The sequence below is a fragment of the Mauremys mutica genome, chromosome 2 (assembly GCF_020497125.1).
Source record: "Mauremys mutica isolate MM-2020 ecotype Southern chromosome 2, ASM2049712v1, whole genome shotgun sequence".
Lineage (NCBI taxonomy): Eukaryota > Metazoa > Chordata > Testudines > Geoemydidae > Mauremys > Mauremys mutica.
The window spans coordinates 219,942,132-219,954,798 of record NC_059073.1 but is presented as its reverse complement, the minus strand read 5'-3'; the positions used below and the strand labels follow the sequence as shown (position 1 = coordinate 219,954,798).

The window sequence follows — 12,667 nt, the reverse complement described above, 5'->3', positions numbered from 1 at the left end:
GGGCTTGCCGCATCAGTTATGAACGCAAAAAAATTACTTGAGCCCTGGCCCTTGGCAACTAACTCCAGCCCTCAGGGCAGGCTAAGGAAGCCACTGTGCTGAGAGCAGGGGCAAGTCCCAGCCCAAGAACCCTTCCCCGGTGCAGAGGGGTCGCGCGGCAACCCCCGCAGCTGCACCCGCTCCCCGCGGGCAGCCCAACCCGCCAGGTGTCCCCCCGCCCGGGGGAGCCCGGCTCTACCGAGCGGAGGACCGGGGTGGAAGGGGGCGGGGGTGGCCAGCGAGCGGAGCCCCAGCCACGACACCCCCCACCGCTCCCGCGGAGAGGCAGAAGCCGGGCCCTGCGGGCGGCCCTGCTCCCGCCAAGGGAAGAGCCAGAACTCAGGCGCTGCCCAGCTCGCCTTTACCCTCCATCTCGCCTCCGGAGCCGGCGCTGCTGTTCATGGACGGCCCCCGTGCAGAGCGCGACCCAGGCGCTGTCCAGGCGGCGGCGGCGGCTGCTGCTGCTCGGGTGTCTCTCGCCCTGCGCCGGAGCCCGCCCGTCAGCCCTTGGCAAATGGCTGCAGGTGGAAGGCGGCGAGGCGAGCGAGCGTCTCCCGTCGCGCAGGCACAGCGCAGTCTCCGCAGCCCGGACCTGCCCCTCCAGCAGCTGCTGCCGCTCCTCAGCCGCCGCCGCCCGGCCCCAGATTAATAACTTCGGCGCCGCTGGCTCCCTGCCCGCCACTTGTCCAACGCAGGGAGCTGCTGGCGCCGCGAGGAGACGCAGGGCACGTAGCGAGCCGCGGTCCCCTAGTGCGATAAATACCCGCGTGGGCGTGGTGTGAGTGGGGCTGGGGCACGGGAAGTGTTGGAAGGGCAGCGCTGTTCACACAGCACCCGCCCCTGCCCCGCCTTTGATCGCATTGCTCGGGCTGTGGTGGGGTCCCTCTCGCGCGCAACGGGAAGGTTGTTTCCATGCACAGTCCTTGGTTTTGGTGATGAACAGCACACGATGCGGAGCGGGGGAGGAACAATTTGAATAAGGGACATTGGAGTTACTCACTGGAAACATACACCGCAAAGCCCTTTCTCGGGGAAGAGAGCGATTGTCTTTAAATTAATCCCCGGGGAGGGGAGCTACGTCCTGGTCTGGGAGATTTTAACGGCCCCAGGGAAAGGCGTGCTGCAAAACCCTTCAACCTAAAGCGGGGTGGGAGGAGAGTTTGTGTTTTGTATATTTGGGTTGGGTTGTTTGTGGGTTGTTGTTTTGTGTGTGGTTCCTTAGCCACCTAAATAATATTGCAAAACGAGTGGAGCTCCCTAAAGGAAGGTGAAAGCGATTACATTTGATGATGTTTGTAGGAAGGTAGGAAAATAGAAATAGGCCTAGGCTGGTTGGACTACAGGGTCGGATCTGCTGCGAGTTGCACAGGGTAAATGCCAGAGTAACTCCATTTAAATCAGTGAAGTGAGAAGAATCAGACTCTGTGGGTATAAATAGCAGGCACCATATTGGAAATTTGGGAATGTAGCAATTAGGGCATTATCCCAACCTGTGATAGTGTGCATCAAGGAGATTTCAAAAAATTTCAGAGGGAGCTGTTCAGTGGCTCCAGGATGCACCCATGCTCAGAGCAAAAGCTGTCCTCATAATAGAGAGATCTTTTTTAATGCCTTTAACATTGACCCAAAATGAAGAATTCTTCCATTTAAATGAGTGTAGATTGCATGGCATTGGGGAGTGATTCCACTTTGTGATTTTCTGGAAAGATGAAGCCACTACTGCATGAAGTTGTAGTGGAGTGAGATAAATAAATGCCAAAATGTTCAGGGGACAGCAGACTAAAAAAGCCATGGCATACTCTGCCCAGCCATTAGGGCTATTTTAAGGCCCTTGCTGAGTGAATTGTGTCTGACTTCATTACTCTAGTTCCTTTCAGGCCACTGATCCCATTCTTCCCTACGTGTGAATTCCCAGTTCTAAGACCTAAACTTAACCCTTTAATTCCGTAATGCCACCTTTCCAACAAAATAAAAACAAGCTATGTCTGGTACAGGCTATTAGAGCTGTGGTAGTAAGGAGTCAGGAACAGTATCCAAACACTTAACTGGTAAATCCCCTCCTGGCTGATGTTTTTCACTAAAATTCAGGCGGAATTAAACTTCGGCAAAGACTTTTCAGATGTTCTTTAGATCTCCAGAGGTGAATTGGACATTTATTCATATACAGTATCCTAATCTGCATTGCTCAAAAATATATATAACACCCTTGCCTAGTTTCAATGTACCTAGTAGAAAAATGTCCTTAAAGTTATAGATGATCATTTTCTAATGCAAAAGGTATCCAGTACAAGGTAATGATTTTGGACCTTACTATGTTGGATAAAGATGAATTAATCACTGGACTGGCAGCATTGCTCTCCACTCAGTGGCATCCTCTTCAGGACACTGCCCTCCGGCAGTGCCCACTACTCCAGTCTCACCCCCTTCCGGGGGAGGGGGGATTAACAGCAGTCTTTGGCACTCAAACCTGCCTCAGTGGCCAACTACAACCCAAAGTCTAGCCCCTTAGCTCAGGGGCAAGTTGTAGTCTGTATTGGCCACAGTCCTCTGCTACTCTGGATCCCAACCCAGGACCCTCTAGTGGCAGCCTCTTTCTGCCCTCCTTCATTCCCCTCTTGTCTGCCTTTCTTCCCTGGGCCACTTCCCCTTTGGCCCTGTGCACCTCCTCGGCCCTTTGTAGCTGGCCTGCACAGCCTCAAAGGCCTGTTCCAGCCCTTTTCTCAGAGGGTGGGGCAACCCCCCCACCACATGGTGAAATTCAAGAAGACAGGAAAAGTGCTAATGTGCCAATATTCAAAAAGGGCAAATGGGATAACATGGGTAACTACAGGCTAGTTAGCCTGTCATCAGTCCTCGGCAAAATAATGGAAAAGCTGAGATAAGATTAAATTCGTAAGGGATTAAAGGACAGAAATATAATTAATGCCAGTCAACATGGTTTTATGGAAAATAAGTCTAATCAAATAAACCTAAATTCATTCTTCAATGAGTTTACAACTTTGGTTGGTAAAGGTAACTGCATAGATGTAACACACTTAGATTTTTGTAAATCATTTGACTTAGTACCCCCAAAATATTCTGATTAAAAAATTAACATAGTACAATATGAATAAAGCACATGTTAAATGGATTAAGAGCTGGCTAAGTGACAGATTTTGAATGTAGTCAATGGAGAATCACTGCCAACTGGGGGTATTTCTAGTAGGGTTCCACAGAGATTGACTTTATGGCACTATTGAAGATTTTCACCAATGATGTGTAAGTAAATATAAAATTATTGGTGATGAAACTTGCGGATGACGCAAAGATTGGCAGAATGGTAAATAATAATGAGTACAGGGCAGTCATACAAGGCAATCTACATAACCTGGTAATCTGGACCCATTCAAACAAAATGCATTTTATTACAGCCTAGTGCAAAGTTATACATCTAGGAACAAGGTATGTAGGTTTTACCCAAACAGTGAGTGGCTGTACCATGGAAAGTACTGACTTTGAAAAGGATTTAGGGATCAGAGTGGACAAGTAACTAAAACATGCACTCCCAGTGTGATGCTGTGGCGAAAAGGGTTAATGCAATTGTAGTGCGGTAGAGTGGCCTCCCTCTGGACTGGAGAGCGAGGGAGCACTACACTTGGTGGAGAACATGGGTATCGCCCCCTCCCCTGAGATAAGGGGACAAGCCAATGACAGCGTTAGACAGAACCACTTAACCCTTCGCCAGTTTAGGAAGGATGGAGGTCGAGAAATTGATTAAATGGCTCGCCGAGAGTCAACAGCAGCAGCAAAAACAACTGCTGCAACAGCTCGGGAAACAGCAACTGATTTGAGAACTGGGAACCCAAAACCGTGAGCAGCAACAACAGTGCTTGCAGCAGCTTGCGGTACTTCTGCCGACCCCAGGGGGCTCCAACCCCAGGGTGAAGCAGCCCCAGCTGAGCCCATGGTGCTGGTATGCTTGGCAAAAATGGGTCCTGAGGATGATCCTGAAGCCTGCCTTATTGAATTGAGAGGGTCGCCTCAGCAGCTGAGTGGCCCCTGGAGCAATGGGTCACCCTATTGACTCCGTACTTGACGGGCACGGCCCAGGCTGCCTACTGGGGGCTCCCGGTAGGGGAAGGCCAGGACTATGGGCAGTTGAAGGCCGCAATCCTCGATGAACTTGAGATCACATCAGAAACATGCCGGTGGTGACTCCGGGAGAAGAGCTACCTTCCCAGGGCCCGACCAACGGCAGTAGCCCAGCAACTGAAGAAAGCATGCTGGTGCTGGTTACAGCCCGAATGGCATACACGGGCCAGAGTCGTTGAACAAGTTTTGCTTGAGCAGTTCATACATCTCCTTGTAGCATGAGGAAGAACCTGAGTCCTTCGCCACCGGCTAGTGACCCTGAGCACGGCCATGGCCCTTATGGAGGGCTTTTTGGTGGCAGAGACTGTTGTAGGGCCTGGGGCTCGGCCTGTGACCCTGATGACGGTCCAGCCCTGGGAAGAGAAGACCAGGAGCCAAAGGAGCGAACCCCAACCTGGCCCAAGACACTCTGATGGACGGGAGGCCCCAACAGCCACCCCCTACCACGCAGGGACTACCTGAGGACGTAGCCATCATGGGGAAGACCCAGGTTGCAGGCTTGCTAATACCCTCGCCCAATTCTACAGACTGGCCCCAACGTCCCGAAATCGTCCCTTGTTTCACCTGCGGCTGATTCGGGCACCTTCGACGTGAGTGTCCCATGATGGATTGCAGTTTTGGCCAGGTCTGTTCCAGGGAGGCTCGGGCCAATGAGCAGCGCTCGGGTAAGCTGACAATCCCCCTTGACATGAACGGAGTCCAAGTCTCCGTTCTCATTGATTCGGGGTGCGGGTAGACTTCGTCCGCCACGATCTCGCCCCATCTCTAGACCCACCGCTGTGCATCTATGGGGATGAAGCCCTACCCCAAGGCCCAGGTCATCTTGACCATGAGAGGGGAGATGCAGACCATGATGGTTGGGCTGGCACCAAGGCTGGCGTACCCTGTCATCTTGGGCCGTTACTGGAAGGGGTTTGCGGAGGTCTTGTGCATGACAACCTCAGGGGTCCCACTGCCTGAAGTAGCCCTCGACAGGGAACACATTGAGGAAGCCAGCGGAATCTCCAAGGACCCTGATGGGAAGGACCAAAGGGCTAGCGACCCTGACCCTGACCCATGCAGGAAGAGGTTGACCCCGGGCAACCCGCTCAGGAAGAAACACCAAATTTGGGGCCTGACTTCGGCCGGAATCCATGGGAGGATCCCTCACTTAGTCAGGCCTACAAACAGCTGGCTTGCGTTAATGGGACCATGACGGAACCCCACCGGGCAACAGTGTACCCCCATTTCTAATTGACTGGTGACTGCCTTTACCGGATCACCCTCGACCCATGAACACACAAAACCCAAGCCCAGCTTGTGATATCCCGGTGCCACCCACATGCAGTCTTGCACTTGCCCATGACGTCCCGGCAACTGGGCACCTGGGCCATGAGAAATCCCTAGCCCAAGTTCTGGCCTGATTCTTCTGGCCCAGAGCACACAGGGAGGTGAAAGACTTTTGTGACTCCTGTGCTGAGTGCCAATGAGCAGCCCCAAGAGGAGTACCGATTACTGCTGGAACTAGGCATAATCGAGTGATTCCAAAGTGACTGGCGCAGCCCCATCGTTCTGGTCCCGAAGCCGGATGGGACCCTTAGGTTCTGTATCAATTTTCGGAGAATGAACACCATCTCTAAATTCGATGCTTACCCGATGCCACGGATTGATGAGCTTCTAGAGCACTTTGAGGAGGCCCGGTACATCAGTACCCTGTATCTCACAAAAGGGTAGTGGCAAATTCCCCTGCACCTGAGCTCCAGGGAGAAAACCTCATTTGCCACCCTGACTGGGTTGTACCAATTCACCCAGATGCTGTTTGGTCTCCACGGGGCCCTGGCCACCTTTCAGCAGCTGATGGACTGGGTCTTATGACCCCACAGTGCCTACGCTGCCGCTTACCTCGATGACGTAGTGATTTACAGCAGGCACTGGGAGGACCATCTCAACCAAGTGGCCGCCGTGCTCAGAGCCTTACATGACGCCGGGCTGACTGCCAACCCTAAGAAGTGCAAAATTGGGTGGCAGGAAACAACCTACTTGGGGTATACCTTCAGGTGAAGCCAAATACGACCCATGATAGGAAAGGTCCAGGCGCTGCAGGCTTACTTGGCCCCCACTACAAAGACACAGGTGCGACAATTTCTGGGGCTCGCCGGGTACTAGTGCCTCTTTGTCCTCAGCTTTGCCTCAATCGCAGCACCACTGACAGAGCACCTGAAGAAGGACAGCCCCCGATGCGTGCGTTGGACGGACGAGTACAAATGAGCCTTCCAAACTCTCAAAGACCAATTTTGCCAAGAGCCAGTGCTCTTTAGCCTGGCTTTTAACCGGGAATTCTTGTCACAGACTGACTCATCGGAGGTGGGCCTGGGAGCTGTCCTCTTCCAGGAGGTTAACGGAGATGAGCACCCCATATTGTATATCAGCCACAAGTTGTTCCCGCCGAGAATGGAACTACTCAGTTGTCGAGAAGAAAGCCCTGGTGGTCAAATGGGCCGTGGATGCCCTAAGATGCTACCTCCTTAGGGGTCCCTTCATGCTGGTGAGCGACCATGCTCCCCTTACGTGGCTGAACAAGGTCAAGGAAATGAACCCCCCGGCTAATGCGCTGGTTTCTGTCCCTGCAGCCCTATGCTTTCATGGTGCGTCATCGAGCAGGTAGAGACCATACCAATGCAGACTTCTTCTCTCGGTTGGGGGAAGGAGACATTGCCATCTCAATTCCCCAGAGACAGACTTGGTGGGGAGGGAGGACAGATGGTGTACTGAGGCAGAGTGGCCTCCCTCTGGACTGGAGAGCAAGGGAGCACTACACTCCCCCTGGTTGGTGTGTTGCATCTGGATCCACGCCAAACCAGTGGCACACCACTCTGCCACTGTTAGGGCCCTGGTCTGAGACACGGTGGAGTTAGGCGGGCCCTCGTCCCCCTGCCATCTGACCCCTGGGGTGGCCAACTCCCCTTCCTAGGCCTGGAGGCCTGTGCTCCTTGAATACCTCTGCCAGCGCCCTAGACTTTCTGTTGGGTGCTTAAGCCTTCTTGAGACCTTAGACTGTGCAGGTGTTCACGCTATCTTAACCCCGAGACTGTGTGTTTGCGGGCTGCCTTCGTCCACAAGCTGAGGCTAAAGTCTGCTCCCTGCTCTGCCCCACCCAAAGGGGTAGAGCTATTGACTGCGTGTGTTTGCTGGCTGCCTTGGCCCGGAGGCTTAGGCCTTGTCTACACTGCCACTTTGCAGTGCTGCAACTTTCTTGCTCAGGTGTGGAAAAACAGCCCCCTGTGCAAGTTTCAGCGCTTTAACACAGCAGTGTAGACAGTGCTACATCCCTGGGAGCTTCTCCCCTCGTGGAGATTTTTTTTTTCTGATGCTGGGAGAGAGCTCTCCCAGCGCTGGTGCCGCCACTACACAGCCAGGTTAAAATGCTGCCGCAGCAGCAGCGCTTTAACCTTGCTAGTGAAGATGTGCCCTTAGGCTATAGCCTGCTATCAGCTCAGCCCTGCCCCGAGGGCTCGGGCATTAGACTGTTGATTGCTGTCAGCCCCAGCTGAGGGGCTGCGAGCTAAAGACTGTGCTGGGTGCTGTCCCGCCTAAGGGTGGGGACAAGAGCCCCAACTGTTGTTTGTTTGCCTCTGTCAGATGGGCCCAGAACCATAGACTGCTTCCTGCTCAGCCCCACTGGTGCAACCCGAGTCCAGGCCTCTCTTACCCAGGCTGGGCTCTAGCTTCTGCCCTGGCCGGGGGGAGAAGGGGCAGGGCCTCAAGAGGAAGAGAAGGGGCTGGGGGCTGGACCCGTAGCAAAAAGTGCCCCTATCTTTGACCCCACCTCATGCATGAGCTAATGTACCACCAAAGGAGTTACATATCAAACAGCGGTCTGCATTTATGAGGCCCATTAACTTATGCGGGGTCCAGTATATTAAAAAAAAACGTGTCTGTTGGTGAATAAGCCATAGTCTCAGGTCTGTAGTTGCTTGTTTTAATGTTATTCCATTGGGTCAGAGATAGTTGTGTATCCAAATCTCTTTTCCAAACAATTATCAAATTATCAATCTTTGGCAGTTTTTTTGGGCCAGAAAACCATAAAAGGATACCACTGGCCAAGTAAATCTAGGAAGTTCCCTCCAAAATAATTAAAGTTCTAGAGGTTCTGGAGTTCCCAGTATATGCGGTCCAAATATATTAATCAGTAAATGCTTTAACTGAAGATATTTCCATGCTCTGAAGCAGGGTTAAATCTATGATTTTTTTTTTTTTTTACTATCAGTAAATATAAGGAGAATTTGCCACTGATAAACATCAGCTCAATACAATACAGTTTTTTCAATTGATTATAATTTATCTGTATTAAAAATGTGGCCATGGCTGGTATGTAGAATTCTGAGTGATCTGAATCCAGAAGCTTTCCTGCTAAGTATTAACAGAAATATTTGATTTTGCATACTTCATGTTTGGACAAAACTCCCATCAAAACACAAGTATGTTAGTCATCAGTTTTCATTCTCCACTACACTAAGCTGACCAGATTTCAGTTTGGCTGGGTTCATAGAAGACTCAAGGAGGAACTGGGAGAAGGGGTAGCAATATGAACCAGTGTTAAAGAGATGGAACTCCAGACTCTGCTGGTGTAATAATTGGACTAGAAGACCTGTATGTTAGGATTAGAAGTAGAAAAAACCTTTACATTAATATTGAGGTTTCCACTTTTCTTTTATTAAAAAATAAGAATTATTTTTGTTTGCAATTGCATTATTTGTTGAGGCAAAAGTATATGTACATATATTTATAACAGCAGTGTTTTTGAGCTTTGAAAAAAATTAATTGGTATTATGAGGTTATATCCCAACTATAATATTAAAATAGTGTGGTACCACTTATATTTTCAAAAAGTATAAAATTGACTTTTGTTGCAACAAAATTAAAACAAAAAAGTAGTCACATGACACACAACATACAACACAGGACAACATTCAGGACATACAGGACAAACTTATAATTTTGGCACCATTTGCTTTCAATTGTATTTATAACTATATCAGTCAAGGCTTTAAGAACTCTGTTTTTCTAAAATACATTGCTTTAATAACTAACAGGTAAATAAAATAATTAAATGTCTAAATAAGCTAGTTATCTTTTTATTTAAAACTTTTAACAATTGATAAAAATTCATATTGTTTGCCCACTTTGTTGTATTAATTTAGTAACTTAAGGCATTTTCCATTACATGTTATTGCTTTATTTTTAAAAACTCTGCTATATGGAAATAAGGAAAACTCATGTTTTATGTATTAGTCAATAGTAAGGATTAGAAGCAGAGTCTGCATTTCTGTTGCTTAGCAACCACATCTTCAAGAAAGTTAGGAGTATTTCCAGCTGTTGCATTCTTGAAGGGTTACAATAATTAATTCACTGGGCTTATTTAAAATAAAGTTGTGACATTCCTCAGGGTGCATCGTAAACTGATGTGTCCCCTTACCTCTCCAGCCTGAAATGCCTTTTACATTGCTTTGCTAGTGAACAGCAAACATCTCCAGGCTCTGCTCACTCACAGCCACCAGCATGCAAAGTCACTCCCAGCTGAGTACATGAATGTTGTGCCCAGCCATTCATGAATTACATACAGGGCGACACCCGCATATCCCTCAGTCCCAGCCTTGCCCCCCTGAAATGTGCATCTTGTATCGTTCAGTAACCCACTGGACCATACAAGCTCATAAATACTCCATTATTCCAACAATGGGAATGATTGTACACCAGTCTTGTTTTCTCAAGTGGAGATTCCCCAAACACTTCAATCAAACACACTGGTTTAGATAACGCAATAAAACTAGTTTATTAACTAGAGAAAGATTGGTTCTAAGTGATTGAAAGTGGCAAGGCATAAAAGTCAGAATTGGTTACAAACAAAAAAAAAAGATAAAACCACAAGTTAATTCCTAAATGTTATCAAGCTAAACAGGATTTGAAGCAAACACTTTTCTTAACAAACTGGGTGCTGCAGACAGTTCACAGTTCAGTTCACAGGCTGCATTTCCTATCATCCTGGGATTCACTGATGTTATGAGGAGAGACATAAGGTGGAGAGGATAGGGGCCTGTGGAGGTCACTGTCCTTTATTTTTATACCTACCTCCTGTCTTTGAGATTTACCCTCCTCATCCCATCCCCAGCTGGGGTGTAGATAAACAGTGCCTAGTGTAGGTGAGATTCATACCATATCTGGGAGGAAATGTAAATTTCTTGTTTACACTTCCCTGTTGCTGAAGAGTGGCTATTTAAGTAAGTGATTGCCCACTTGACCTGTCTGGGATTGCCAGTGTGTCTTTGTTTCTTAAAAACTAGTTTGTGGGCATTATCCAGAACAACAGCATATTTCAGTAACAATCATACATCAACATCTCATAATTTCACAAGCTGTACAAATTTCAACACAATAATAATATTTAGTAGATTATGAGTTTTCAAATGATACCTCACAAGGAATACTTTATACCAGGCATGGCCAAACTGTGGCTCTTTTACAATTAAAGCTTGGCTCCTGGAGCCCCCCATGTACTCCCCGCCCCCCAGTCTCCACCTACAAGACTGGGCTGGGGGAGCTCGGGGCTTCTGCCTTGCAGCTGGGTGGTTGGACTAGGGGCTTTGCCCTGCGGTGGGGTGGCGAGACTAGGGGCTTTTGCCTTGCAGGGATGGGGGTCTAAGGGCTTTAATCCAATGGGGACGGGAATGGAGAAGAAGCCCTGCACCCTGACAGGCGCTGCCTCACAGGGCAGGTTGTGCGTGATTTGCGGCTCTTGAATTTTTGAAGATTATTGTATGCAACTCAGAGGGTCAGTAAGTTTGGCCACTCCTGCTTTATACAACATATAACCAAATAAAAGCAGTGAACATGGGGTGCAGGGTGTCACAAAAGTGTTTACCTTGTTTTCTCTTTGTTTGTTGTTTTGTTTTCAGTTGCTTCATCTTTTTGAGCAATGGAGGTTTCGGTAATAACTATAACTTTCTAAACAAAGAGAGAGCAGAAGTGAGGAGAGGTGGGGAAGGGAGAGGAAGAATAACCTAGGAAGGGAGGGAGACTTGAACCAAAAGAGATTAGTTAACCCTGCAAAGTCATTTTATAGCACAGGCTAGCAGCAGCAAGTTTAGCAAACAGAGAGGATATAAAGGAAAACTTGACCAGTATGTAAAAAATATTTGAGAAAGATTATATTATTAGCTTTGATCGAGGAGTGGGGCTCCATGGGTTAAAGCGATTGGGAACCTGTACTCTTGGTTTTTATTCTGGTTCTCAAAGGACAGTGGGTGTTGTTACCTGCTTTTGCAAAATCTAGTTTGTTTCCCCAGTGTTTCTTGCTTTTGTCTGCATGCCAAATGGGTTGCAGGGTTGCCAGAGGTTAAAGTAAGCCCGTACGGTCTGGTACGGCGTACCGGCAAGAGCCAGTATGCTGTGCTGGACCGCACCGGCTTTGGTGGCGGGGATTTAAAGGGCTTGGGGCTCCCCGCAGTGGCGGGAGCTCCGGGCCCTTTAAATCCCTGCCCAAGCCTGGCTGCTGGGCTGGGCCTGGGATTTAAAGGGCTCAGGGCTCCTCGCAGCCGTGGGAGCTCGAGGCCTTTTGAATCCCTGCCCGAGCCCGGCTGTCGGAGCTGCGGTGGGGATTTAAAGGGCCCGGAGCTCCGCAGCAGCCGGAGCCCCAGGCCCTTTAATTTGCCCCTGAGCCCCGGGGGCTCCCAGCCACCTCTGCAGCTGGGAGCCCTGGGGTGATTTAAAGGCCCTGGGGCTCCCAGCCACAGCCGGTGCCCCAGAGCCTTTAAATCTTGAGAGGCCATGCCTCTTCCGGATGAGGCCATGCCCACTCAGGACTCCAGCAGTACCGGTAAGTCCTGTAAGTTACTTTCACCCCTGAGGGTTGCCCTTCTCTACGACAGTTAACTGTTTCTGGGCAACTCCATGTGTTAATGCATCAATTCCAACTGTTAAAGCACTTATTCTCTGGTATTACTTTGAAATTCTTTTTATATCCACTCCCCTGCGATCAAGTCACAGCTTCTGTCTCTTAAGGTGGTCTGTTAACACTACTGTTCGATCCCTCCTCCGGTTTACCAATCTAGCGTCTACTTCTCTCTCCTGTGCACTTACTTCTCCCGTTTTGACAGGCACCAGTCCAAGTCTTCATTTAGGTTTTACTGGAACCTGGCTTTTATCATATGGTAGTGGTTGCAGTAGGGTGGCCCCTGCCCATGGGTTATTAGGTGGCTGGTCTGGGTCATTCCATATGTCCCCATTACAACACTCATTCCAAGTTCCATCTTTTAATTCTGCTTGGGCCATCATTTTCCATTTCTGTCCCCACTTTTCAGGCACAGGGTAGCTACCTGAAGCCTGCTGTTGTCCATCAATATTTATAACACAGGATGGCACTTCTCTTTTTTGAAGATTCTTTACAGCTGTTTCCAATTTTCTATTGTTTCTGTGCTTGCTGTAATGTATCATGGCTCCAGTTTGTGGAAAGTTACTGGCA

General features: G+C 49.2%; 1 protein-coding gene across 3 annotated transcripts in view; it reads right to left on the bottom strand.

The window, feature by feature from the left end:
* Nucleotides 1-12,667, bottom strand: part of GADL1 (glutamate decarboxylase like 1) — a 139,406-nt gene that overhangs the window by 117,776 nt on the left and 8,963 nt on the right. For 2 of the 3 annotated variants that reach the window (XM_045007084.1, XM_045007087.1), the window contains exon 1: nucleotides 405-699. The exons of the other annotated variant lie outside the window; for it this stretch is intronic. In XM_045007084.1, the coding sequence (XP_044863019.1) occupies nucleotides 405-441 (37 nt within the window). In that variant the 5' untranslated portion in view covers nucleotides 442-699. Of the gene's footprint in view, nucleotides 1-404; nucleotides 700-12,667 lie in introns of those variants that run through there. 3 annotated transcript variants of the gene reach the window in all.